This window comes from Westerdykella ornata (genome assembly GCF_010094085.1).
Source record: "Westerdykella ornata strain CBS 379.55 unplaced genomic scaffold EI97scaffold_1, whole genome shotgun sequence".
Lineage (NCBI taxonomy): Eukaryota > Fungi > Ascomycota > Dothideomycetes > Pleosporales > Sporormiaceae > Westerdykella > Westerdykella ornata.
In genome coordinates, this window is record NW_022986851.1 from 2194735 (window position 1) to 2221527 (window position 26793).

General features: G+C 52.9%; 14 protein-coding genes across 14 annotated transcripts; 12 read left to right on the forward strand and 2 right to left on the reverse strand.

Annotated features, from left to right (window-relative positions):
• Window positions 1-122: 122 nt before the first annotated feature.
• Window positions 123-3167, forward strand: EI97DRAFT_463745 (kinase-like protein). Its single transcript, XM_033801378.1, has 4 exons — window positions 123-254; window positions 327-379; window positions 432-831; window positions 885-3167. The coding sequence occupies exons 1-4, from the start codon at window positions 215-217 to the stop codon at window positions 2714-2716; spliced, it is 2325 nt and encodes a 774-aa protein (XP_033658941.1). The 5' UTR covers window positions 123-214; the 3' UTR covers window positions 2717-3167.
• A 263-nt stretch (window positions 3168-3430) lies between these two features.
• On the reverse strand, window positions 3431-5966 carry EI97DRAFT_429444 (uncharacterized protein). The gene is made up of 2 exons (XM_033797446.1): window positions 5651-5966; window positions 3431-5598 (listed from the first exon to the last, which is right to left on the reverse strand). Exons 1-2 carry the CDS (start codon window positions 5806-5808, stop codon window positions 3522-3524), a joined length of 2235 nt encoding a protein of 744 aa, XP_033658942.1. The 5' UTR covers window positions 5809-5966; the 3' UTR covers window positions 3431-3521.
• Window positions 5967-6908: 942 nt separating this feature from the next.
• EI97DRAFT_366730 (low affinity copper transporter) lies at window positions 6909-7464 on the forward strand (the record flags this gene model as incomplete). Its single annotated transcript, XM_033795046.1, has 2 exons — window positions 6909-7297; window positions 7350-7464. 2 exons carry the CDS (start codon window positions 6909-6911, stop codon window positions 7462-7464), a joined length of 504 nt encoding a protein of 167 aa, XP_033658943.1.
• EI97DRAFT_28543 (uncharacterized protein) lies at window positions 7270-7984 on the forward strand. The gene is made up of 2 exons (XM_033794399.1): window positions 7270-7297; window positions 7350-7984. The coding sequence occupies exon 2, from the start codon at window positions 7482-7484 to the stop codon at window positions 7869-7871; it is 390 nt and encodes a 129-aa protein (XP_033658944.1). The 5' UTR covers window positions 7270-7297; window positions 7350-7481; the 3' UTR covers window positions 7872-7984.
• Window positions 7985-8358: 374 nt separating this feature from the next.
• On the forward strand, window positions 8359-9115 carry EI97DRAFT_368152 (uncharacterized protein; the record flags this gene model as incomplete). The annotated part of the gene is made up of 2 exons (XM_033795117.1): window positions 8359-8769; window positions 8840-9115. The coding sequence occupies 2 exons, from the start codon at window positions 8359-8361 to the stop codon at window positions 9113-9115; spliced, it is 687 nt and encodes a 228-aa protein (XP_033658945.1).
• Window positions 9116-9731: 616 nt separating this feature from the next.
• On the forward strand, window positions 9732-10885 carry EI97DRAFT_429446 (nascent polypeptide-associated complex subunit beta). Its single transcript, XM_033797447.1, has 4 exons — window positions 9732-9761; window positions 9853-9951; window positions 10208-10381; window positions 10466-10885. Exons 2-4 carry the CDS (start codon window positions 9906-9908, stop codon window positions 10720-10722), a joined length of 477 nt encoding a protein of 158 aa, XP_033658946.1. The 5' UTR covers window positions 9732-9761; window positions 9853-9905; the 3' UTR covers window positions 10723-10885.
• Window positions 10886-12035: 1150 nt separating this feature from the next.
• EI97DRAFT_410237 (uncharacterized protein) lies at window positions 12036-13345 on the forward strand (the record flags this gene model as incomplete). Its single annotated transcript, XM_033796699.1, has 3 exons — window positions 12036-12458; window positions 12501-12758; window positions 12840-13345. The coding sequence occupies exons 1-3, from the start codon at window positions 12080-12082 to the stop codon at window positions 13343-13345; spliced, it is 1143 nt and encodes a 380-aa protein (XP_033658947.1). The 5' UTR covers window positions 12036-12079.
• A 2791-nt stretch (window positions 13346-16136) lies between these two features.
• EI97DRAFT_454610 (uncharacterized protein) lies at window positions 16137-16937 on the forward strand (the record flags this gene model as incomplete). The annotated part of the gene is made up of 1 exon (XM_033800557.1): window positions 16137-16937. One exon carries the CDS (start codon window positions 16137-16139, stop codon window positions 16935-16937), a length of 801 nt encoding a protein of 266 aa, XP_033658948.1.
• A 602-nt stretch (window positions 16938-17539) lies between these two features.
• EI97DRAFT_438768 (uncharacterized protein) lies at window positions 17540-18226 on the forward strand (the record flags this gene model as incomplete). The annotated part of the gene is made up of 1 exon (XM_033799517.1): window positions 17540-18226. The coding sequence occupies one exon, from the start codon at window positions 17540-17542 to the stop codon at window positions 18224-18226; it is 687 nt and encodes a 228-aa protein (XP_033658949.1).
• Window positions 18227-19729: 1503 nt separating this feature from the next.
• On the forward strand, window positions 19730-20088 carry EI97DRAFT_454611 (uncharacterized protein; the record flags this gene model as incomplete). The annotated part of the gene is made up of 3 exons (XM_033800558.1): window positions 19730-19766; window positions 19823-19947; window positions 20008-20088. The coding sequence occupies 3 exons, from the start codon at window positions 19730-19732 to the stop codon at window positions 20086-20088; spliced, it is 243 nt and encodes an 80-aa protein (XP_033658950.1).
• Window positions 20089-20807: 719 nt separating this feature from the next.
• On the forward strand, window positions 20808-21889 carry EI97DRAFT_390081 (uncharacterized protein). The gene is made up of 2 exons (XM_033796216.1): window positions 20808-21619; window positions 21670-21889. Exons 1-2 carry the CDS (start codon window positions 20917-20919, stop codon window positions 21708-21710), a joined length of 744 nt encoding a protein of 247 aa, XP_033658951.1. The 5' UTR covers window positions 20808-20916; the 3' UTR covers window positions 21711-21889.
• A 105-nt stretch (window positions 21890-21994) lies between these two features.
• On the forward strand, window positions 21995-23395 carry EI97DRAFT_429449 (uncharacterized protein). The gene has a single exon (XM_033797448.1). The coding sequence runs from the start codon at window positions 22169-22171 to the stop codon at window positions 23177-23179; it is 1011 nt and encodes a 336-aa protein (XP_033658952.1). The 5' UTR covers window positions 21995-22168; the 3' UTR covers window positions 23180-23395.
• Window positions 23396-24282: 887 nt separating this feature from the next.
• On the forward strand, window positions 24283-24804 carry EI97DRAFT_454614 (uncharacterized protein; the record flags this gene model as incomplete). Its single annotated transcript, XM_033800559.1, has 1 exon — window positions 24283-24804. One exon carries the CDS (start codon window positions 24283-24285, stop codon window positions 24802-24804), a length of 522 nt encoding a protein of 173 aa, XP_033658953.1.
• A 369-nt stretch (window positions 24805-25173) lies between these two features.
• On the reverse strand, window positions 25174-25779 carry EI97DRAFT_366997 (uncharacterized protein; the record flags this gene model as incomplete). The annotated part of the gene is made up of 1 exon (XM_033795064.1): window positions 25174-25779. One exon carries the CDS (start codon window positions 25777-25779, stop codon window positions 25174-25176), a length of 606 nt encoding a protein of 201 aa, XP_033658954.1.
• Window positions 25780-26793: the final 1014 nt, after the last annotated feature.

A 26793-nucleotide genomic window follows, 5' to 3' on the forward strand; every position in this document is an offset into this window, starting at 1 on the left:
GAAGCCAGGGTCGACTGGTGGATGGGTGAAACCCCCGGTCCGTGCTGCGCCGGTTGCCAGGAACAACGAGTATTTTCAAACAACCCATCAATGGCTGACTACGCACTCTCGTCCTTCGACCACGCACCACTAACATAGCAGCATCTTCCTCAATATCACAACCCCAACAGCCTCACCGAGTAATACTTTCGTTGCATGATATTATCCGCAAGCAATGCCTGAGGACGACAAGTATGATGCGCTGGAGAAGATCGGTATGGCGTCTTCTGCACACTGCATCCCGAACGGAGACTCCAAAGAAAAGATGAATGCTAATGTTGGTCTAGGGCATGGCTCGTTTGGGATCATTCGAAAGGTCAAGCGCAAGTCCGATGGCTATGTACGTCGCAGTAATATCCCCGTCCTGGCTGCCCTCCATTGATGATTTGTAGATTCTCTGCCGGAAAGAGATCAGCTATTCACGGATGTCACAAAAGGAACGCGAGCAATTGCAATCCGAACTCGCCATTCTGAAGGATCTCCGCCATCCTAACATTGTCAAATACTACGAGCGCGACCACATCAAAGCGTCACAGGATCTATACCTATACATGGAGTTTTGCGGGAACGGGGACCTGGGTCGAGTGATTCGAGACTTCAAGAAGAGGAACGTGTTAGCACCGGAGGACTTCGTGTGGAGCACATTTTCTCAGATTGTCAGCGCCTTGTACCGCTGTCATTATGGTGAGGACCCGCCGCCGTCTGGAGCGAACGTGCTTGGTCTCGGACCAGACGCGCAGCCGCATACCGGGAAGCCGATGATCCTGCATCGGGATCTCAAGCCGGAAAATAGTGAGTCTACCTCAGTCATGAATGAAAAGCACTGTCATCTAACTCTTCCCGAGTCTTCCTCGGCGAGGGCAACTGCGTCAAGCTCGGCGACTTTGGCCTGTCGAAGATCATTCAGTCCCACGATTTCGCATCCACATACGTCGGCACCCCGTTCTACATGTCCCCTGAAATCTGCAAAGCGGAAACCTACACACTGTACTCGGATATCTGGGCGCTGGGCTGCATCATATACGAAATGTGCGCGCGCGAGCCGCCATTCAACGCGAAAACGCACTTCGAGCTCATTCAGAAGATCAAGTCTGGCCGTTATCCACCCATTCCCAAGGAGTACTCCCAGGACCTGAACAAGGTCATCGCTCACTGTCTCCAAGTTGTGCCTGAACATCGGCCTACCACGGCACAGCTCCTCAACCATCCCGCGGTCAAGTTGATGCGAAAGGAGCAAGAGGTTGTGCAGCTCGGCAACAACATCAAAGAGAAGGACGCAAAACTCACAGTCCGGGAGAATGAGCTCAATAGGCGAGAGCAGCAGTTGATCCAAGGAGAACAAAGACTGGCGGCAGAGCGAGAGAAGATGCGGTTAGAAGTTGACAGGATAGTACGCCGCGAATGGGAGGTGAAGGCCAGGTTGGAGATTGATCGTCAAGTAAAGCAGCTCTGGCACGCAGAGACGGAGAAGCTACGGGCCCAGTTCGAAACCGAAGTCAACGCACGCGTCGACCGAGCCCTTGCCAAGTATCCAAATCGGCTCAGCACGTCGCCGCGACTAGCACCTCGTTCAAGCACTCCCACCATGCCCGCCACTCAGACAGATTTGTTCCCCGCGGACGATGCAATGCAACCGATTGTGAATACCAGCTCAACGAGCACAGTGGGAACGGATACCACGTTCGCCAGCGGCACCGATATATCCTCGCTCTCGCTTGACGATAGTCCCGAGGAGGAGCAGAAGCGAGCCGTGAAGCGTTCCACGAGGAGGGGCCCACTCGGGCGCGCCCAAACCATGTTTGTTGCCCAAGTTCCTGGCTCCCCCATGGACGTTCAAATGGCGGATCCATCACCGGCTCCAGCACCGCCCAGCCTCGCTGGACTCTCCTTGTCCCCACGCCGCCACGCGCCTCGCCAGAACATCTTCGCAGCCGCCAAGGATAAAGAATCACGGAGATGGGGAGCCGATGTCCCTCCCACGCCTACCAAGGAAGAGTGGCAGGCCGACGACTTTGACGACGACGACGTCCCTGTGGTACCCTCTCCTACGCGGCCACGTAGCACTTCTAACGGGAATGCGAAGGGCGATCCGCCTAAACCTCATGCAGGCGTCCTGCCTGTTCCCAAACCTACTCAACGTCTCGCCAGCGCGCCTAGTCTTGCTCCTAATGGGCCGAAGTCACGGCCGAAAGAGCAGACACGTCCTGCAAGCACCGTCCCCATCATCGCCGCCTCGCCTGCTCGCCAGCGCGTCAAGCCCTTCGACCCATCCAGTCCGAGCCGGAAACCCCTTTCCGCGAAGTCGAATTCCTCGACCAAGTCGACGGACCTTCCCTCCGCCTCCGCCGGAAGCGGAATGAAGTCCAAGAAAGGAGCCCTCAATCAAAAGCCTGCCGTATCACGACAGCAAGACTCGAAGCTGCAACCCAAGCGCAACAACATCCAAGGTCGAACGCTGGTCGAGTTGCAGCAGGCGCGCGGTATCCCCATCAATAATGCATCGATGAGCGACGACGAGGTCGTTGCTGCGAAGGCGGCGCTGAATGGGATCAAGGGGCCGAAAAGTCCGTCCAAGTTGGCGGCGTCGCCGGCGGTGTGGGATCCCGAGGTGGAGGACGAGATGCCGAGTCCGTTTATTGTGAGGAGTAGGCAGTTGGCGAAGCAGGGAGTTATATAATAATATGCCACAGTAGGGAGGTGTTGGAACGGGCAAGAAGGACGAGACGAGGTCTTTGGCTTGAGAAGGGCGGTACTGGATAGGTGCATGGTGTTGGAGGCGTTGGACTGGAAGGAGTCCTTGGGTTTTCCACTCTTCCAAGATGCTCTTCAGCACACTTCCTTTTGTCTCTTGTCGCTTCTTCTGCTCTGCAACGGGCAATTTTCTTTTTTCTTGCATATCCCTCTCATCGGCATGTCAGTCGCCTTCTCTTTCTTAGCGGTCACTTTTTCTTGGAGGCGTTGGGATGAGTGAGCATTGGATCATGGCTGCATGCATGCATCTTGTTGGGCGTTTGGGCGCGGCATCAAGAGGGATTTCCCTTTTCTGAAAGGCGGAGAAGACGAGAGGTGCATGGGATGTGTATTCTAGCCGCAGGATGTGGAATGCGAATCTATCTTCAATTTTACAGAGATATTCTTCAATTTTCACAGGGATACCATGTGTACACATGTGTTCAACGGCTCACGCTCGGCCGATCTATGTGTCGAGACATACATTGTGTCGAGAGGAATGGCAGGCCAAGCCTGTGGTGACAGACGATTAGATCACAGAAAAGTATTGAAGACCCTGGGCATTTTTCGCTGTTCGATGAATAAGAACATCATTCTTCGATGATGACGGTTGGGTATATTTATAAAAATAACAATCTACTTCAAAACAGCGCATGTTCCTCCTCCTTCTCCCAGAAACCGCTAACACTGCAATTCCAATGTCCAGCCCCAACACCGCACAAAGCACAAAGCACATGTCTGTCTCGTCAAATCTAATACCCAAAACTCTCAGTGTGCAAATACACGCCCTGCGCCCCCGTCCCCTTGTGCACCGCCCGCTCATCGCTCAGAGCGACGACATCCCTCTTGACATCGGCGACCAGGCCTTGGGGGCCGCAGACCACGACTGCGGATTCGCCGTGGGCTTGCTCGAGGGAGCGGCGGATGATGTTCCGGGGCGAAGGACGGCCGGAGAGGACGGTTATGGAAGGGTGGATGAGAGGTTTGAGGGTTCTGGGGGTGGGGTTGTTTGCATTCGAAGAGGAGCAGGTGGAGGAGGAGGATGTTTGAGTGCTCAGACGGCCGGTCGGAGCAGATGGGGGTTGCGAGACGTCGGCGCCTCGATTGGAAGATGAAAGATTGCAGCAACATGATGTTATTGCGTCTGCGGGCTCGTCGTCGATGGTCGTTTTGCAGCAGCAGGTTCCGTTGGGGCCGCAGGTGTTGGCGTAGTTGCTTACTGCCTCTCTCGATGATGAAAGGGAGGCAGTGGCGAGTTGTCGGATTTCTTCTTTGGGCTCGGCGTATTTCTTGCTGCTGGCCTCGTCGTCCAGAGAGGGAGGGCGACTGCGGTACTCGATCGTATATCGACTCTGTTCTTGTGGATTCTTTGTCGATGCATTGTGATTGGGTGCCGTGACATTTGCTAACAGTGACTTGTGTTCTTCGGTGAAAGACTCGTCACACGTGACGTAGACGGTCATCTCTAGCTTAATGTGTCGAAGTTTCTCTTGCAGAGACTCGTAGTCTGAATAGACTGCTGAGAGTTGATCGGAGAGCCAAATTAGCTGGCCTCTACTCTTGACGACCCAGACGAAGCGGATATGGCGAGTTACCGCTCCTGTCATGGGTGAGAATAGAGAAGTTGTCTTGTCAGTAGGGTGCATATTTTCGCTCCATCCTTGGACGACATCGCGAAGTAGCGGGACTGTAAAAGTACCACCTGTACTGCCTGCCAGGAGGATGACGCTGTCGAACTGTCGGAGCGGCCGTAGACATCCATATGGGCCTTCTATCGCTACAGTCCTGATGCACGCACTTCCTGTGGTCTGAGGAAGGCTCTCGGCCCTTTCCGCGTGTCTAAAGAAATGTCTTGTTCCTCCTCCTTCGGCCTTGATCAAAAACTCCATACGTCCGTCTTTCGGGATCGAGGAAATCGTAAAAGGGTGGCTCTGAAGGGGGACAATGGAATGGCACGAGAGGAAGACATGCTGTCCCGGCTTCCACTTGATTGGAGGGTTCTGTATCACCACTTTTGTCGTGTTGTGAGGCAAAGGAGTAAACTCGGCTTTGCATGCCCAAATTCCCGACATCTGGCCGGCGCTCTTCTGCTTAGGATGGAAGATGGAGAGATTGGCATACAGTGCCCTTAGAGCGCGCACAAAGCGATCGAACCAGAACAATCCAACAGGGATCCAGATATATGCATGGACCTCGGCCGGAGTGTGGATGTAGATGAACCCAATGAGGAGGGCAAACGAGACCAGATGCTGGACGATGAACAGTTCATAGCACCATCCACGGATTGGGGACATCGAACTGAAAACGATCCATACCAGGACCACCCAGGCTGCTAGTCCCTTCCAGACGATGGGGTCCTCCTTTATCTGGGGACCAATGTAGTCATAGGGAGCCCAATCGGAGAAGAAGTAGCCCATGTGCAGGGTCGCAGTAAGAAGCATACAGCGTGCGCACCACCTGTGGATCCAGTTGAGGCGCTCATGGCTGACACCCGTGAGATACCCGAGGATATTGTTCTTTCCCGCGAGCAAGAAAATCAAGGGAAGCTGACCGATGGTGACGACACCGCAGCGGAAGCCAATGTCTTCTCTTGACCAGCGGTCACCGGTGTCAAACCCGTAAAGACAGAGCACGACCAATACGACGACGTTGGCTAATACCAAGCTGGACCGGCCGAGGGTGGGGAGACGGAAGATGCGGCTACCGATGGGGATGCGGATGGAGAAGTTGGAAGCCTCGCGGACTATGGCGTAGGTCGTTGCCATGCCCAGGAAGAAGAGTGATTTTGGTTTTGCTGGCTTTGATGCTCCTGACCTTGCCGCTGCCATCCTGCAGTATGATTAGTTGAGGAGCACGCTCAAAGTCGGTAATCATAGGATACCTCTGCCTGTAGAGGACATGATTGAAGATGTTGACCAAAGTCGCAATCCCGATGGCAGTTCCTACAACGGCCCAGTACATCTTGGGGAACTCGAAGCGCGGAGGCAGACCGCCGCCGCCCATGGACATGGAGCCCATGGAGGCATGATTGTGGCTCATGCTGGGTAGATGGAGTATGAACTACGAAGCGGAGATGGGCGGAAAGGTATCCAACGGCACTTCAGGTCGAGTTCTGGACGAGGGAGATGGTCAGTCCGCTGGCCATTTCGGATCCCCTTTACTCTATCGCGTGCGAGGTGCGGTAGAGATGTACGGATAGTCTAGTGACAACAGTGAAGGAGCGAAGTCAGCAGGATGGAAGTCTGGAAGAAGTCGCACTCTGGGCCTGGACAGGGTGCCAGGACATGATACTGTAGTACCACGGTAGCTCTGGGTGTCACTGCATGGCGCTACGGGGGACCTGATTTTGGCGGTGGCGATTATTATTTCCATCATCTGGAATCCTTCAAGGATGAATGTGCGGGAGGGGTGGGAAGGTGGAAAGGCGGGCGTGAGAGGAACACTCGACGCTAGCCTCATCCGGCAAATATCAAGCGCTCGAGCCAATGGAAACTTGCTCAAATGGTCGCAGCCACAAAAGAGGGCCATCGAAGGTTGTCGCTTCCCAACAAACACCAAGAAAGAAAACATCCAAGATGGGTGCGACGGACAGAGAGTTCATTCCTGTGCCTGCGAGTACCTCTTCGCTCTTCTTTCTTCTCACAGTTCGACATTCGCATCTCCATTATTCCTTTCGGCAGTTTTCTATCCGGTGCTTACTGTTACCTGGGCCCTGATCTGCGACAGGGAATTGCCGGTAAGTGCATATTGCCCATATCCGTGCCCTTCGAAGCCCTGACAGGCTGCGCTTCATCATGGCTCCTTCAATTGCTTGTTCTTTCTTGACTGTCGCATATCCCCTCAATCTCTCGCAAATCTCGGGAGTTCCCATACTATGCCTTCATGCTGAGCACGATTCTAACAGACAGCCAAGCTCATCCCAGTGCAACCACCCCGAGACCTCTTGGGAGCGTGGGCACGTATAAACCACCGTGCCCGCCTATCTTCTAAGCCGCAGTCTGGAACTCACCCGTATCACTGTACCCGTCGACGTTATATTCACCTAATCCAACATGGTTGCGCACGAAGGCCACGACCACAGCTCCACTGTACCCGCAAGTCAAGACCTTGGAGGGCATGGAGCATCGGCTTCTCACGGCATGAACATGGCCTTCTTCACAGCAACAAACACACCCCTCTACTCCAACTCGTGGACACCGAACAGCGCAGGCGCATATGCTGGCACCTGCATATTCCTAATCATCCTCGCCATCATCTTCCGAGCCACCTTCACAGCGAAAGCCTACCTCGATGCGCAAGCCGTAAAGTCGGCACTGAAGAGAAGATATGTCGTGGTTGAAGGGGCAGCTGCCGAGGAGAAGATTGCATCCGATGCTAACTCGATGACGGGAATCCTCACTACGAATGGAGTCGCAGAGAATGTCCGCATCGTCGAGGCACCGGTGCACAACGCACAACCGTGGAGATTCAGCGTCGACCTACCCCGTGCTGCCGTCATGACGTGTGCTGCAGGTGTCGGCTACCTTCTGTAAGTTTTTTAGTAGCACATATGGATAGGAAACGTTGCTGACTTAGAGTAGCATGTTGGCAGTCATGACCTACAACGTGGGATACTTCCTCTCCGTCCTCGCCGGTACCTTCCTGGGCGAGCTTGCCTTTGGCCGTTTCTACCACGACGGCGTCATGACCATGTAACGATTAAACGACCCGGCATGTTCTCGTCCCATCTCATCCTCTATCGGGCAAAAGGCTTGTTGATTCTTCGTTTATGGCACCGGAGCTTGGCGTATGAAGGATATGGTTTGCATAGAGTGCTGGCAGGGTCCAGCCACAGAAGGGTTCTGGTTTATACAGAGGCCGACGCAGCAGTCAGCATGGCCATATTATTAGCGCTGCAATTAGTGGAGCTGAGTACAAGATTAATGACACCGCTGCATGAAGAGGAATACACTTTGATTGCTGTTATTGCCTTGAGTTCACCTCTCACTGCCATCGTGGAAAGTCCACCAAAGCGCATCCCAGCCACGGCAGTGAATGCAGGGTTCTGTGAGGCGGGGAATAGGGAGACGACTAGCGTGAACGGACCCTGGACCTCAGCCTAACCATGGCGCTGGAAAACTTGCTCATTTGTTCTCACCAACCTTTGATCATTCTCTTTTTTGCGAATTCCCATTATTCAAACCCAGTCCCCACGTCTCGAGGTATCATGTGCCCCCGCTTGTCTCTGGCTGGTGCGGCTATGTAATAAGTAGTCGCGGATCAGTAGCGGCTTTGTCGCCGACGAGAGTTGGAATCCTGGATAGACACGTTAACCGGGAATGCGGGGACGGTCCTGATATTGATGAGGCGCTGCTGGCACCGGACTTCTGGCTTTCGAAAATAAGAAAAGGTAGATTTCCTGATTCGTTGAGGTGAGCTCGGTTGGAGCTCATGTGGTGTACCTTCCCGCTTCCCTTTCTCTCCATACTCAACCTGCGAACTACACACTCAACCTTCCTACTCCCTCCCATTTTCCTCACGTCCTCCCACCAAACCCAGACCAGACTCTCTCCCACCTCTCTATACCAACTCCAATTCCAACACGCAGCCATGCCCTCCACGTTCTCCCTCATAATCTCCACCCTCCTCCCTCTCTCCACCACCGCCCACTTCGTCCTCAACTGGCCGCCCAGCCGCGGCTTCGAAGACTCCTCCGCTACCAACTTCCCCTGCGGCGGCTTCGACTCCGTAAAACCGCCCCGCACAGAATGGCCCATCAAGGGCGGGCCCGTCCAACTGCGCATGCACCACCCCCAGACACGCGTCAAGGTGTTCATGGCGCTTGGAGACGATCCCGGCACGAGTTTCAATGTGGTGCTCAGGGAGCAATTTGCGCAGGAAGGGTTGGGCAATTTCTGCGTCGGCGGGTTGAGCGTACCGGAGGGGGTGAATGTGAGCGATGGGATGAGTGCGACGATTCAGGTTGTGACGAATGGGGATCCCGAGGGCGGGCTTTATCAGGTGTGTTTATTATACCCGTGAATGCGCATACATCTCAGACAGGTATTGTGAGTGTGCAGTTGCTGATAAGACGACGCAGTGCGCAGACGTCAAGCTCGTCAACACCGTCTCCGAAGACCTCGCGCAGCATTGCAACAACGGCACGATCAAGATCACGGAGGAGAACATCAAGGGGAATCCGAATGAGACGAGTTCCTCTGAGCCGGCTCCGTCGGGATCTTCGCCTTCGGAGGGAGCGCCTGCTGCGACGACCTCGGCCCCGGCGCCAGGAATGGCGGCACAGCATTTGACGGCCGTGTCGTGGTTGCTGGGAGTGGTGGGTGTGGTGGGGTTTGCCATGTTGTAGGGGAATGGAGGATGGAGATGGTCCAAGAACGCTTGGACGGCGCAACTTTGTGTAATGGGATGTGAATTTAGGGATACCCATTATAAAAACAGATATCAACAACTCAACGGGTGTTCACGGAGTGAAGAGTCAACAACACCCAAAACACCGCACCTGATGCATGGTCGGCCGTCCTAATCAGAGGAAGGGTTGTGTACAGGGATGATTCGAAAGAAACAGTAGACCAATGGGTTTGGGAGTTGTAGATAAACACATAGTGTCATGATTTTAGCCACGCCTTTTCTAGTGACATCCCCAACGTCTGGTGTGTTTTGGTACTTCAGATATGCTTGGCGGTTCCCCAGATCAAGGCTCGCTCTGATTGGCTACATCTTCTGGCCACACATTGAGCTTCAGCTTCAGCTTCACATCAATGCGAGAATCGGATACTCTGTATTGCAGCTAACAGCTTGTAATAAGATGGGTTATGTAGTCATGCGTAGTTGAAAATCAAATTGGTGCTGACCCTGCGTTGTTCTCCCTCCAACGAATTTCGACTCCAACAAGCGAGGCACACAAATCGGGTCTCTCGGCGCACTTTCTCCGAAGAGAAGCCTGCGAACTCCATCACCAACTTCACCACCTCATTCCGCAGCGCCAGCAACAGGTACGTCTGCTGCCCCGCATACACCGCTTCGCATTCCAAAGCTTCCGCCGACTACCATCTGAGAGCCGCGACTAACACTTGCCCGCCACAGTCCTTCCTCCTCCGCCAGCGTCACTCCACCTTCCCCTCATCACATCCGCAATCATGGATCAAGCAAAGTTGGCGCGCATGCAGGCGTCCGTCCGCATTGGTATGTCTTGACATGTTTTGTTCATAGCCACCTTCATTCAAAGCTTTTATTTCGCTTTTCAGTTCACAGTTGGCTAACTTCCGGCAGGGTAAGCAAGGTCCCCTCTTCTCTGCGAAATTGTCGAACCCCGCGCTTTTCCACAGCCCACGTCGCCCCTTTGTAGTTCTTGCACAATGGAAGGAAAAAATAGCAGCATAGATAGAGACATGGAAGTTTTGGGGCAGCGGTTGATCGAAGGGGGCTAATGACGTGTATAGCGGCAAGGGTACGCCCCGCAGGAAGGTCAAGAAGGTGCATAAGAGCGCCGGGACCGACGACAAGAAGCTTCAGACCACTCTGAAGAAGCTCAACGTCCAGCCCATCCAGGCTATCGAGGAGGTGAACATGTTCAAGAGCGATGGCAACGTCATCCACTTCTCGGCACCGAAGGGTGAGTGGAACAGTCCTGGATATCTCTACGCCGGGCGCTCAGGTCATGCGCCACTTGGAGCCATATCCGCTAATACTTATTCAGTCCACGCATCCGTCCCTTCCAACACGTTCGCCATCTACGGCGCTGGCGAGGACAAGGAGCTCACCGAGCTCGTGCCCGGCATCCTCAACCAGCTCGGCCCAGACTCGCTCGCGTCGCTGCGCAAGCTCGCCGAGAGCTACCAGAGCATGCAGAAGGAGAAGGGAGAGGGTGAGGACAAGAAGGAGGAGGACGACGAGGACGATATCCCCGATCTCGTCGCCGGCGAGAACTTCGAATCCAAGGGCGAGGTCGAGTAAGCGACCCTCGAAACCATACGCGAGGCGGGAACACATCGCGAAGAAGGAGTGACGAGATATGCGAAATAAAAAAACAGTGTACAAGATAACGAGGCCTTCATGTATCCCTCTGAACATCTTACTGCAGATGCTATCTCTCATCTTTTTTCTTTTGGCAAGCGCGGCGGAAATTTGGCTCGAATTTTAAAGAGGCAATTTGCGGACACCAACCAGGCTGGCGTTTAGTATTCTCACATGTGAAGATTAGGGAAATAGAAAAATGGTCCTGCAAGTTTCGCTCATGCTTGCATGCGCTCCGTCGGCGTGTAGATTATCTAGGCTCGGATGACTCCCAGTGCTGCTGCGCCTGACCGACTAACGACTATCCTACCGTGACTTACCCTGACTGGGACTTTGGCGATCCGTTAAAGCCTGTCGGTGCACCGGACCGGATGCTCCCTATAGCTAACTTCAGATCTGAACAAAGAGCCCATGAGTGCAGGTTCACAGCACGGGCAACCAAGGACAGGTATAACTGTTTGACTCACATCAACCAAAAAGCTATCCGCGGGACTGAAGGCCAGTTGCAGACGAGTGTTGTTTCATGATGATGGACAGTGCCCGTATCTCGATCTGGAGACGCTGCGCCGCCTCGGCCAAGTTTCATTGCACAGTGTGTGCCCTTCTCCAGACTGTGTTCTCCAATGGAGTCCAAGACCACGGGTGTGGGTGGGAAGATGGAGGTGTCGAGTGCGTTGTGTCGTGGTGTGTAAAGGGGAAGGGATGCAAGTGTTTGTGTCAAGAAAGCATCTATTGCTGATGGGCACGGCATTAGACCGGGGAGGGTAGGTATCTAGGCTGAAGCACCATCGGTTACGGATACTGAAATGTATCGTTGGGATGGGTTTGTAGATTCGGCGAATAGGTCTTTGTTCCCTACGTGAGTCAAACCGGCATGGTTTCTAACGTTATGTTCACTGTTCATCCAATCTATAATGTGTTCTGTCTACGTTGCTGTTTGATATAAAGCCGAAGGTTGCAAGTTTGGGCAAGCCTCTTAACAGTCAGTCTCAAGTATGCGGTACAGTGGAAGCACTGTCGAGATCCTACCGAGACGGCGACGCTTTCCGTCACCCCCTACTATACGTTTGAATATTTATACAAAGAAGAAACATCATGTAACTCTCTGTAAGCGTGGCTTAATAATAATTTGTCCAAGGTGGAAGGGTTGAATTCGAAGTCGTTCTACATTTCACTCCCCTGCAGTGATCTCCAGCGCTAAAAAGCTTAACCTCAACCCGCTCCAAATTTCCCTCTACCTCACCCGCAAACACCCCCCATTCATTATTCCCACATCAACAACCACTCAGACACAACAATGGCAGCCGCAACGACCGCAGCAAAACGACCCGCCCCCTCAAATTCCGACCCCCAGTCCCAAACCACCGCAACTCCAGCACCTCTGTCATTCCCCCGCCCAATCTTCGCAGCGCTGTCCCCCCACCCTTTCCTCCGCGCACACCTCACATCCACCGCACCCGTAGCAGACAGGAAATCCGGCGCCAAGGGAGCCTCGAAGCGACAAGGCATCCGCGCCAATGGGCGCACGCCGAGCGAATCCCGCACGCCGCAGGTGCATACGGGGTCCCTGACGCACTGCAACGGCAGCACCGTGGTGCGTTTGGGAAACACGGTCGCGGTGTGCGGTGTCCGGGCGGAGATTCTGAAAGCGGAGGCCGACGTGGAGGTTACCGAGAGTTCCATACCGGTGAATGACGAGCGAGAAGGCAAGAGCGAAGAGGTAGACGAAGATGAAGATGGTGGTGATGATGATGATGCGGAAGAAGAGCTTCGCGCGCTGGGCCTCCTGGTGCCCAACTTCGAAATCAGCACGGGTAGCACGCCGCTCCTCCTACCGGGCAATGCGCCGAGCGCGTTTGCGCAGACGTTGACGGCGAGGGTGCGGAATCTGCTGCTGGCGACCAAGGTGGTGCGCATGAGGGATTTGCGTATCTTGTATACGCCGTCGATTGATGAGGAGGGTGTGGGAGGTACGAGTAGTCTTTCGACGGCTGAAGGGGGCGTTGCAGATACTGCTGCCGCTGCTGTGGAAGGGAGTGGTGCAGGTGTCAATGCAGGGCGGAAGGTTGTGAAGGGGTACTGGACGCTGTACATCGATACGCTGTTCGTCTCGCTCGACGGCTGCGCGTTCGACGCTGCGTGGCTTGCTATTCTAGCTGCGCTGAGGGATACGCGCCTGCCGCGTGCGTATTTCGATGAGGAGTTTGAGGATATTTTGTGTGATGACGATCCGGCACAGGCGAGGCGGTTACGACTTAGGGGGTTGCCGGTGCCGAGTTCGTTCGCGGTGTTCGAGGCGGGGGAGACCGGGGATGAGGATGACGATGAGGAGGGAGCGGATAAGATGTGGATTCTGAGTGATCCGGATGCGTTTGAGGAGCAGGTGTGTAGGGAGGCGGTGTGTGTGGTTGTGGATCTGGATCGGCGGACGGGAGGGAGGGGGATGGTTGTGAGGAAGATTGAGAAGAGTGGTGGTGGGGTTGTTGGGAGGAGGGAGATGCGGGGTTTGGTGGAGATGGCGTGGGAGAGGTGGAAGGTTTGGAGGGAGGTGTTGGGGGCGTAGAGGGGGCGTGGGATGGGGGGCTTGACAGTGAAGGGTTTTGAGAATGGGATAGATGGGTATTTGAGTGGTTGCGCATGTTAGCGTGGGGATTGCAAGTCATAGAGACAGTTTAAGCTTGGAGACGGGCGATATGCGCAACATTACGATGAATGCAGTCTGCTCCAACTGTTGTTGAAGTCATGACATTACCAGTAGTCGATATATAGGCACGAAATGAGAGTCGATGAGCTTGCCTATTGTGTAGCGTGCCAGTGTGCGCTGATAGATTGTCGAAAGTTGGCAAATGGAAACAGATTTCACTATGTACTTGGTATTTATTGTTCACTTCGTTGAGTCATTATCTGCAGACTGATACTTTATTCTTCTCTGTGCCCGTAGGCGGACAATTCTTGACCTACCCCTCCTCTGTCCAAGATATCTTTTGCTGTCACGCTCTATCCTTCACGCTAGGTCTGCGGGCAGTTCAGACGTAATCCGCCGAAGCATCGGTAACCTCGTGGGTTGACTTTGCGACTCAGTGTAGCGTAGTTTTGCTTCAAGGACCGGGGGTTTCGTTTATTCCTCTACATACACATGATTTAGTTTACAAGAATCCATGTATGTCTCAATTAAAAGCCTGCAGCCTACACTAATACAGAAAATCTCTTTGCTACTAATACAGTAAAAGAAAACCCGTATGAATATAGAATAGGAGATTAGGTTGAAGCTAGAATAATTGTGAAACGGGACCCTTCAAGACGTACGCCGGCTTCAGCAAGCTTAGTTGTGGAGAACACGCGTATGGTCGCGCACAATTCCAATGTATGGGAACTTCTTCCGATAACGCTCCAAAAGTTGGTGATCCTTGTCGAACCAGTCTTTGTACCGAAACTTCCCGTAACTGGCTACAATCGGTCTGCATTTGTAGCATATCGTCCATGGAGTGAATACCTGCTTTACACAAAGAGTATTCAAGTCCAGGCCTCCGTCCATTTGCCTGAAGCCACTGGCTTGATAATGGCTGTCATAATTGACGCATTTGAATTTTTCGTGCCCCTCGCATAGGGGAGGGAGATATCCTCATTCGTAACGAAGTTCGGTGTATAAACTTCGGGACAATGCCACAGAATCTCTTCGTCGCACTTCCAGCATAGCTTGTACTTTTGGTCAACCCTGGCGGCATCGCACAAGCCCGGTTCGCGAACCACTCGGTCTCCCAGAATATCCGGTAGTATGTAATGCACACGTATGAGAACTCCGACTGAAGAGCCTCATTCTTTTCTTCAACGCTAGCGTCTATGAGCCTTTGCAAGGCTTTTCGAGGAGTAGTGGCAAGGCCGAGGCGTTGAACTTTGCAATCTAGATAATAGGGATGGTAGCGATTTAGACAAGTCTGACATATGACCGAGTTGTCACGCCTATACCTTGCTCCACGACTTGCGGCCCAGCAGTCGGCTTGCCCAAGGGCACATCTTGTAGAGCGCGGAAGTTCGGGGAGCGCGGGTATATTTCGTGTGATATCGATTCCCATGGATCGTTCAAGAATTCAGGCATCTTGATAAATCTTGCTTGGTGGTGATCTGGGCCTTAAAGATAATGATTTTCTGCAAAAATTCCGTCATGAAATGTAGGACTTGGGCAAGTTGCGAAGTGTGTTATGCAAGAGGGTTTTTCCACGGTCTACAGAAAGCTTTATATAGCCCGTCGGTCGGCCAGTCATTTGCACGGTAGTGTCATCTTAAGCAAGTGTGACAAGGAACAGTGGTCATATAGTGAGTGTATATCGACTCACACTTCTCCTCGTTTCGCTTCAGCGTCATTAAACAGACGACAATTGACTCCTATTGCGTGCTTTGGTTACCCTAGGGTACGTACTATTACATGTAACACACTTGCTCACCCTTGGGGCAACTAGTATGCGGAGTCTGAATATTACGTGGCAGCTACCGTCATTCCAAACATTTGAAATGTTCAAGAACTGCTAAAAGATATTGAGGATATGATGAGGAAAGTGGGGGGTTTGGCTGAGAGCAGTCGTGCCTCCGAGCAGGATCAGGCCGAAGGCACGGCGCACGCAGTGGCTCAGGGTCGTACGCTTAGGGATCACAAAGACGCACCGATTGTATACAGTATTTAAGCTGCGTGTTATCCATGGATCTGTATTGACCACCAACTTCTAGCAGAACTCTGAGGGTGACTGGAAAATGGGGCCAGCGCTGCCAACAGGAAGTCGACTATTAATGACGGTTACGTCTACTGGTTATGTAACCAGAAGTGACTGTTGAAGGTTGAGTAGTCAGTTTACTAGTGAGTAGGCGTTTCACACTGCCTGCTTAATAGGGAATAGGAGCTTGAGGTGTATGCGTACGATGTATCCGCGGCATGGGGAGACAGCAGTCGAGGTTATCCATTGGCAATAGCTTCATGTGTTTACGAAATGAACTTACCTTATGCTCATATTATGCTTGCTCGTCTGATATCGTTGGCCCGCTCGGTGAAGAAGCTGCAGGACTTGTAAGAACTGGGGGCAGCCATCATAGTGCTGCACATCAACCATAATATTGAGAGGAACATGGCTGAAGTCTTCTAAAACCCACTTCTGTAAATTTGGAAACTTTTCCGTTGTTATCACATGCGCTTGAACCCTCGTCGGCGGTTCAGCTTGTAGATGTACAATGCACATTGTCACTCAGCGTTCACTTCAGCCGACTTCTATATACATTAACAATGTACGCAGGCGCAAACTACAAAGTCACTTTTCTAGCTCTTCCTCTTCCTTCCCCATCGCCATCCACATAGGATACAACCCACCATGTGTCAACTGAAGGAAATCCGCTTCGCTTGCGGACACTCCCGCAAGGTTCTCCACCAGGCGTGTGCAAGTGCACAGCGTCTTTCTTCAACGCCAATTCGGCTTCCCCCGAGTCATTGTCTGCAGGGTCTTCAAACTGTTGATATCTCCGAGCAGTATGAGCAGTGCGGACGCACCGTGGAAGGGCTGACCTGCTTGACCCACCAAGCTCGAAATGCAATCAAGATGAAAATTGCTGATGTACAAAGGACGATGGAAGACTATCAACTCCGAATGACAAACATCAAGGATATCTTGGACCACTTCGAGAAGCCACTGCCATCCAAGTCCGAATGTCGATGCCATCATAGCATCGCATGCCCAGGAAATGAAGTAATGTTCGAGGAATTCCGCAAGAAGTTTCTCCTCACGAGCTGGAACGACTGGAAGATTCTGACCAAAAAGATCACAGATGAAATGTCGGAGCTCTATGGCGAGTACGTCACGCTGCTTCAAGTGATCGACAAGCCGGTCAACACTGATGCTTCCAATGCTGCCGCACGCGAGTCACGGGCCAAATCGATTTCGCGTGAAGCCGACAACCTTGTAGAGCGCTTCGGGAATTCATGCTGGGTTTGGAAGTTCGACATGACCACCATAGTCGATTTTGTTGAAAGCGACGCTCGCTGGGTATCCCTGCAAAGTATGGGTTGGCAACCGCCTCCGCAGGAGGATACGCCGATGGTTGTCATCCTTGAAGAGGAGCTTTCCACAAGGCAGACCCGTGGCTACTACCGAAGGGGTGGTTTTCAAAGCCATTAACCTGGCGGTACCGGACAGGTTGAAACTAACAAACGACTCTCCAGACACCTCAAAGGGGACCGTGATGTTGCGTCTGGTGATCTGTTTTCGTCGATCCAAGATTCCCCATTACATGCTTCATTCTAGGCTCCGGATATTGTATCCCTAATTCTTTCGCAATCTTCTCCTGGCCGTTCGCACTCTGAACCGTGTAGACAGATTAATACAGAAATATTCCTGTACGTTCACTTCTTCACTGTTCTACTTAGCATATAATTGGCATGGATGTTTTTCTCAGCTGCGCCCTCGTGGAGCTACCACTATATGAGCTAATCGTTGTGTTTCAATGCTCCGAAGACTCCCAGAAGGTGCACCCATAATGCATTTTGAGTACTTCGGTCATACCTGCCGGATTGTGCTCCAAGTAGAATTTTCTACGGGAAGGGGCCTTCCGGAACCATCCGCAGCTCCCCACATACCTGTTTATTGTTTCCTGGCAGGAAGCAGCAGCAGTCGGACTGTTACCCCATACAATCAGGCTATCTCCGTCGTCTGCTCCGTCACTTCTACACCAACTCTCCATCGCTATCATCTTCAACAGCCTTAACCCAGCCGCTCCCAAAATGTGTCAAGCCCTCAAGATAATATTCAGCTGCACCCACACAGCCACGGAGGTCCAGGGGCGTTTATGCAATCAGAGTACTCAACTACTGGAGTCGCGCAGCGTGGATGCTGCCAACCGTCGCCCTCTGGACACGTCAAGGAGTCTCTGTCCCGAAGTTTCACACATGTTTGCCACCGCACACCGAACCGTCCACGCCAGCGAAGACTGCGGCAACGGAAGTCCGTTCATGTCCTGTGTACAAAGACAGTCTCTCGACTACGTCCGAGAAGGGGTCCTGCGTCTGTGTGAGCAGAAATCGAGGTCGGCTTTTGCAAGACTGGCTCGGAAGCACAAGCGGCTCCTGAATCTTAAGAGTCACCTGCGCCAGGAACCATCGGCATCGGCCAACGACCAGGCAGCGTATACCACATTGGCGAAATTGATAAGTGACGCACTTCAAAGGTATCTGATGATTTTTCAAAACTTGAACGAGGCATGCAGGCGGTGCGGCCACGTCATCCTGGTGCGGAATGGTATCGGAGAGGGACCCAATCTGAGTATCGAAACTCTGGCGGAACTTTACGGAGCCCCAATCAATCTAGTGATATGGGAGGGATTGCCGCATTTTGAAGAAGTAGTACTGGGTGCTGAAAAAGAAATACGGGAGGCATTCCCACATCGGTTCCCACCTGCACCCGCGCAATAGTCGCCTTTTGGGATGTCGTCATTGAAACGGAGAAACTGTTGGTTTCTCTTGCGGCTTCTAACTCGTTTACAATCACATTGCTAGCCGTTTCCTTTGCTTGTACTGTCCTGTGAACTAGCAATCCTCTCTTCCGTTTGTACTAGGTCTATTCAGTAGCCTATATCTAGATGCATTTCTACATTGCAGAGATTTGATTCTCTGTGCTCTCCACTCCTTGTAACTCTCGTACAGAGTCTCCCTAGACGGTCCTGTGTAATTAAGCTAACGTGATCTGCTTTAGGACATGACGTGCCATCCGTAAGCCCAGCACATCAATGTCGGGGATGCGGATCATTACTCTTGGTGTTGGCTACTCGTGGGTAGATACTCAATGGAGCCACTCGTTTCTCATTCCCAAGTCAATCAAGAGAAGGACTCTAAACCAGGCTTGGACGAGAATGTCTTGAGACCGCGGTGCTCAAATTGCAAATACAATTGCACAAGTTTGCAAGACTCTAGCCGTGTCAACCTCAGAAAGGCTAGAGACGGTTGACGGTAAAAGCGTTGTCGAACTTTTTCTGACACCACGGCTTCCAGACTCCGAGCCTTCCTGGAGACCACAGCTTCTGCGTCCATATTCTATCGAGGGACTTCAGGCTTATCTGTTAGAGTCGCACGCTACTGATGGTACAACGGTCTTTGTCTTCTCTGACGCTGATCTTGGCACGGGAAATATCTCAGTCAATGGCAATGGAGACCTAGGGTAATTGCAGTTCTTGATTGGGAGTCAGCTGCGTTCTACGCTATCTTCTGCTTGGAACAAAGTCACTAGTTTCTGCAGGCCCAATGGGGATAGGAAGTAATGGGCGATTCTACAAGTACTAACAGAGTCACATGCAGCGAGAAGGATTTGCACCAGATATGCAAAAGTATATGACATGGAAGAGTGCAGTGGATAGACGATGTCATTTAACTTGAAATCAACGTATTCATAACCCTCTCACATCATCGCCAGCGAGGGCCAACTGAGCCTTGAGGGAGATGTTAGTACCGCAAACCTCCCAAGCTTATCGCCTTGGTTTTTACTTTACTGAGATCCCCTAGGAAAGGCTGTTCAACATTTCCCACAAGTTGACGTGCAGAATATATTGCTGAGCTCGCAGTCTAGTTCGAGCAAGTTCATCAGAGGAGGGCTCTCTACCGACAGTTGCATCCATAATGAGCATCGAAGCGTGTTGTGTCAATGTGAATGTTGCCGCACGTGGTCCACCCAAAGCCCCTCGTCAGCTTGGCATACATGCCCCACTTACCATCTGGGCAACCAACAACTACGTCACCGTTTATGTTCCTCCAGCTGTAGAAGGCATATAATAGCCTTTCTCCTCCAACAATAGGCCGTTTCGATAACCTACACTCACCACGCACTGTCCCACCATAACGTCGAGACCACCTCGAAAGTTTCCACACCCACCACAATTTCTATTCCAAAGCCGCTCGATCTTCCCACCAAACCCCCATCCCAATATGCCTGTCCACCCTGCTGAGGAGCGTGCCACTGGCAGTAAGTCTATCCATAGCTGATACAAATCTAACGCATTTTGCCAACATTGTGGACAGGCATCACCGACCAGGTAGCCAAAGAGTCCTCCGACTCCACCGCATCCTCGCATCCCCTACACCAAGAGAATACTGGCGCGACATCTGGCGGCTCACTGGGTGCAAACGCTCACAAAGCCAATCCGGTATGCATGCCGAACCCTAAAGGGATATGCTGCTAGAGAGAGGCTAATATGAATCGGCAGGGACCAGTCATGGCTGAGAACATGCCTAAGCCGGAGAGCAAAGAGGAGCTCAGGAGGAGGGCGGAAGAGCTGAACAAGTAGATGCGTCTAGCTGTTTTTAAGCTGTTTTTATATCAGAGGTGTTTAGGGCAGATCAACTGGGTGCATCTTGGTAAGGAAAATGGGCACCTCCTGTAATATACGTCATACTGCTTTCTTGTCCAAGGGTCATTCAACCTTCGGAGATTAATGCGACTCATAGCAACAGTGTCCATGTGTCGAGTGAAGACCATCGATCACGTGACCATAACTGCTATCTGCTCTTCAGTATCAAAAATATGGAGTGATTTCGGCCCTTCGCGTCTATGCTGCCTCAGTTTATCGACAAGTAGGCTGGTTAATACCGGCTGCGTTGATACACACACGGTCACTTCTCTCACTTCCAGGCCGACGCTACATGTATGAGGTGTTCTTGCTAAACACTCCCCAGTGCGCCCGCAACCCCCCAGATCTGAATCTGCTATCGTGCTGGAGCTGCAGGCGTAGCGAGGGACGATGGTACGAGGTAGTAATATATATATATATAGGTTGAGCCTTCTGTTCAACAGAGCGACAGTGCGAAGCAATTACTGTCGTGACAGAAGGAAGTGCGGATGAACGGAGTACTTGTATGCAGAGAGTATCAAATTACAGTAGGAACGAATCTGGCCAATCGGGAGTGTCTTTGGTGGGAGCCAATCAGCGGTGTTGATTTGAAATCCGCGGCACGGGTTTCCTATGATGACATAACCGCACCTCTGCAATGCAATTCCAAACCGATCGCCATCACCACTACTCATTCACGAGCTTCCAAGGCTCTCCATTTTCCCCTCCACACGCCTACAAGTCTTCTTACCGCTTCTCCAGAAGGCGGTTGACCCTTCTGCCACCATGTCTCTCCCTCGTTCGACTCGCGCCATCGCCTGCGCTACATCAACAACGCTCTCGAGATTTGCCTCAAGGTCGCGCACTTGTCCACAGTGTTTGCGGAACTTCTCCTCTTCGACACCGTACCGGCAGTCGTCTAAGAGACAGATGCAGACCGCGAGCGCGTACCACCCCTCTACACTGAATCCAGAAATACCACCCAGGAATTTCCGAGTCGCCGACACATCAATAACCCACAATGCCCCTGGCGTCGACCGCTCAATACCTCCACAGCCAGCCCGCGAAGCGCAGGACAAAATCGCGCAGCAGACCAGCCCGTCCTTCAGCGTCACCGAGGAGCAGGCCCAACAGAGCCAGCCCATGCCGTCCTCCAATCCATCCAAACCTCTCAGACCCCGCCGGTACAACTTCGGACCCCGCAAGGCGACCATCAAACTCACACCCTCCGCCGTGTCGCACCTGAAGGCGCTTCTGGATCAGCCAGAACCGAAGTTCATACGGATAGGTACCAAGGCGAAAGGCTGCTCGGGCTTGGCGTACCAACTCGAGTATGTGGACAAGCCATCGCCGCTGGATGAGCAAGTGGAGCAGGATGGCGTGAAGGTCTTGATAGACAACAAGGCGTTGCTGAACATTATTGGCAGCGAGATGGATTGGTTGGAGGACAAGCTCAATCAGCGCTTTGTCTTCAGGAACCCGAATATCAGTGAGTCCTGTCCGACACCTATGAACCGCTTAGTTCTAACGGTTATGCAGCTGAGCAGTGCGGCTGCGGCGAGTCGTTCAGCGTCGGATAGAGGTTTAATATACCCCTCGTTAATACCAGGCATAGCATTATCGGCGTTAAATCCAACATGTGGTAGCATTGGGTCTGTTTTTCCTTAGCCTTTGATATTTAGACGTTCAAACGAAGGATTCTGCATTTATTGTTGTAATTTGAATGCGGAAGCAGGAATATAGTTCATTTACTTTTGTGCTGCTTCGGTCCTGCTCAGCAGTGCTCCACCATTTGATATGTTCTGCCAAGACTCCGAGGGTCGTGGTTACTATGGAAAGCGGTGAACGTTGAGAAAATCACCAACCATCACCAACAGCATTTCGATGCCTCATGCTGCGAAGGCGTTGTTATTAGCATAGGCATGATCGCATGCCTCCCATCCAACAGCTCAAATGACCTGATTATTTCCCCTACGCCCCTTTCGATGCGGGAGCAAGCAGACCTCCCAGTCCAGAACCCTCTCCTGTCACCGCCACGATGACAACCACCAACGCGCTCCCCGACCAGCTCATCTATCTAATCATCCGCTTCACGGCCTCCATACCCGATCTCGAGCTTCCTATACCGTCACCGCGAACGGTCACAACAGTCTCCCTCAAACAGCTCATCCGGTCGCATCTCCCACAACCGCATACGTACGCGCGTCTGCGTCTCATATACGCTGGAAAGGTCCTGCCAGACACGGCGCCTCTCTCGCTCTCGCTGAAGCTTCCGCCGCCTCCACCACCGCGCGATGGGACGTACAACGAGCATGGGCCAGGGAGCAAGAGCAAGGGGAAGCAGCCCGTTCGCAACGGACTGGTAGACGAAGATCCGGGTCAAGGACAGTATGGAGGCGGCCGGCGGTTCTACATACACTGCTCTCTAGGAGATGCGCTGTCGGTCAAAGAACTCGAATCCGAGGCCGCACAAGCACGCGCTTCGGAGGCCACACTACACGTAGAGCACGAGCAACAACATACCGAAAGCAGTACGCGGCAGCAACATAGCACTAGCGATGTTTCAGGCGCTACAGATGCAGATGGAAGGGCACGGAGGAGATCCTCTGTCGCAGCGGCGCCAGCACCGCAAGGGTTCGACCGCCTCCTGTCTTCCGGCTTCACGCCCGCCGAAGTCGCCGCCCTCCGCACCCAGTTCCAGACGAACCTCTCCTTTACCCATACGCCTGACACCATGCCCTCGGCCGCCGAACTCCGACGCCTCGAAGATCGCTGGCTCGACTCAACTGCTATGGAGCCGTCGCCATCGGACGCGAATGCGGATGTAGCTGGAGGCGGGGGGACGGCAGGCTGGGGTGCCGGGTTTGGAGTCGAGGACGGCGGGTTGGATGATATGCTTTGGGGTTACCTGGTGGGGTTTTTCTGGCCGTTGGGCGGTTTGGTGTGGGGATTTAGGGAAGAGGGGGTTTGGAGCAGGAGGAGGCAGGTAGCGGTTGTGATGGGGGTGGTCTTGAACGCGGCGTTTGGGTTTATGCGGTGGAGTAGCTGATGTCCGCGACGATACTGTTCATGGGGAATACGACATGCATTGAGAGGAGGGAGGACCTGGGGAAGTATGTTTACCCTTATTAAGCTGGGCATGAGTTCGAGAATCTCTAACAGCGCGTGCTGTTCCTTTGGATGATATTTCTCAACAACATCTCTGAGCATATAGACATGTACTCTAACAGCTATATACCCTTTTAATGAGATCTCGTCGTCGACGGAAAACTACCTCCGAACCAAGTCCGAGCATCCATATCGACCTTTGCATATTTTCCATAACCACCGCAATAGTCAGAACCCCACCTCTCCATCGGGAACCTCCCCGCGACGGAAAACTCTCCCCATCTCTCTCAGAATCCCCAACAACTCAGCGCTGCCCGACATCCCCGACGGAAAAGTCTCTCTTGTTCAGATTCCCGCACTGACCATGGCCCATCTGTCTATGACACCCGCCCAGCCCAATTCTGACAAACCCATTGCACTTTGTCAGCAGCGTAATGACATATTATTGGCTATATTGAGATCAAGTTTCGCGCCCTATCTCTGATTGGCTACTTTATATCAACGGCAAGTCGTATTGCGCCATGTCGTTCTTCTCGTCAAACGCTCAGGGCGCGAGGCTGAAGGGCGCGACACTGACAAAGCAGACCCGTTTGTCATCCCATCCTTGCCCTGTGATTGGCCACTTTGACATCCACCGCATTCGCTTCAATACGAGAATGAGTCGTCTGAAGGTGCAGGGCGTCTCATCGCTGACAAAGTTGAGATTTTTGTCAGCGGAAAGGAGGGACGGTATGGATGGTGTCATAGGAGGAGGGTAGGGAAGAGATGGGGTATAAAGGGGAGGGCGAGGAAGGGGCGAGGGAATCATCATCAGTTCCAATTCACTCAGGATAACAACAAGCGAGGACGACAACGACTTACTTCCACAATTACCACAAGAGCTTGGGACATCTTCTGAGGACCACTATCAAGTCGAACAACATCAACAACATCACAACAACTCAACACCTACTCGACACCACCACTCAATCAATCTCAACAACCATTACCATAACTCCCACAACCACAACCACAACCACCATACCATCCAACCTCTCCACAAAAATGCCCTCCACACTCAACGCCCTCGTCCAAAAGGCCCGCGCCCACCACGAATCCCTCAACGCCGCCTATAGCGCCTACTACGGCGCCGGCACTTCATCCACCAGCACCTCCCCAGCCCAGTCGACCACCACCTCTCCCAGACAATCGACAGAGACCCGCCGCTCCTCCTCCTCATCAACCTCCTCAACCACCTCATCCATGAAACAAGGGGCCAGCCGCGCCTGGATGGCCGTCAAAAAAGCCGCGCGTGAGCACCACGACAGCGTCAACGCGGCCTACGGTGTCTACTACTCTGCTGGATCTTCTGCGGCCTCATCGAGGACTTCTTCGACGACGACGACGCCCAGGCAGTCGACTGAGGCGGTGCCGACTGCTATTGCTGCTGCTACTCCTGTGACGAAGGAGGAGAAGCGGAGAGATGGTGGTGTGTGGGGCAAGGTGAAGAAGGCGGCTAGGGAGCATCATGAGAGTGTCAACGCGGCGTATGGGATGTATTATGCGGCAGGGACTGCGAAGTGTTGATATCGTGGAGCGGGCGAACGAGAATGAAGAATGAAGGACGGGACTGGGAGTGCGATCATTCTTGGAATTGTTTGGACTGTGGTTTCCTTTGTGGGCTCTGGAGTCTGTTAGATACCTTGGTGTATTCTTGCTTTTTGAATGGGCATGGCGGATCGTATATAGACTTACCAGTAATGAGGAATGATATATCTGATACTTCGCAATGTTTAGTACCAAGTTGCCCTGTGAAGTGCCCAACAATCACTTTCCCTGCTGTCCACTCTTGATTTCATTACTCCAGCGGTCTTGAATAGCTTCTCGCAGCCACTTAATCATTTCGCCCCAACTCCTCGCTGAAAAGGAACATCGCTGAAACGCACTGCTGCAGCTCTAGAGCATCGTCCTCGCAAACTCTAACCCGGCCGCCCAATGCCACAACCTCGCATCCACCCTCTTCCCCTCCTTACTATACTGCTCCAGCCTCTGAAACAGCTCCGCCAACGGCACAACCACGAGCTCGATAAACTCGCCCGCATCCAACGCCTGATCCGGCGGCGCATCCCCCTCCTTCAACTCCACCTCCACAACCGCAAGTTGCATATTCGCCGTGCTCATCCCGGGATCACTCACCACCGTCGGACTAATATACCTCAGTTTCCCCTTATACCCCGTCTCCTCATGCAACTCCCTCACGCTCGCCTCCTCGGGCGTCTCCTCCGCATCGACCAGCCCCGCGGGGAACTCAACACACACGGCGTCCACCGCCGGTCTGTACTGCAGGATGATGAGCGTGCTGGGCGGTCGCGCGGGGTGCCGGAGGATGGTGCTGATGGCGACGGCGTCGACGCCCGCGGCGCCGCGCGTCTTGCGGCTCGCGGCTTCCCAGACGCGCGATTTGCCCGTTTGGTCCGACCAGGTGATTTTTTGGAACTCGATCCATTTGGCTTCTGAGGTGGGGAGCGGGGTCACGGAGGTGACTTTGGGGGGTTGGGGCATGTTGAAGGCGGGTGGGTGGTGGTGTTGGCGGGAGGAGGTGTGGAAGTTGCGGGGTGGGTTGCGAGTGAGTGGGTTCCTGCTGGCGCGTAGGACTGGTCGGAGATGGATGCGGGAGAGGTTGTGTATGAGAGGCGTATGGGTGAGGGAGAGGGTGGTAGACATGGATTTGGGACGAGAGTTGGTGAAACGAAGTGTGAATGAGTAGCTGGAGGTTTGTTGTTGGAGCTCGGACCACCGGTTCACCACATACGTCATTGTCTTCCATGTTCTCTTATACGAATCCGAAGTACCTAGGTCTAGCACCCTCTCACATTCGACTGAACACCCCCTTGTATTGCTGCTCTGAGTTGGATCACCTCATTCAAGCATTTCAATTGGCCACAGTCTGGTTTACGCCACGAGAGCACGGTGCTTTACGGCTCATTATACCTGGACGGAGGCGCTGTCAGGCCTATCACAGTGTCAGCTATACCCTTGCGACCCTGGTGTTCAGTCGGACGTGAAAAGATGCAGTATGGTCAAAAAAGTTGGGTATTCGAAAAGGAAAGTACATAGCCTGGGATGCTCCCATCATTTACAGGCAAGTGACTTCTTACTAAACTCACTAGTGAGAGCTTGCGTACCATAACCTTTCACACTGAGCTATGGATAGTTCTCGAGACTCAAATTGAAGTCATTTCGCCTTTTTCTGTGCACCTAGTCAGAACCTCATTTCCGGTTCGGAGTCCAGAGGCAGTCGCTTCTCCTGTTCTGTTTAGTCGTTCCCTTCCTGCTCCCCGAACGGGCCATGTCTTCCTCGTCTCTTTCTGCCTCATCCTCCCTTACCGCCTCCATTCTGTTCCTTTTCAAGCCTTCTATCTCCCTACCTCCCATCTCCTTGTCTCTCTCCCATGACTCCTATCTCCACGACTCCGATATTCTTGCCTCGTATCCCTCCTTCTTCTCTGCTTCCTCCCTGATTTCCTTCTTCCTCCCCTTCTCTTTCTTACACTCCCTCTTCTTTTACTCCCTCCT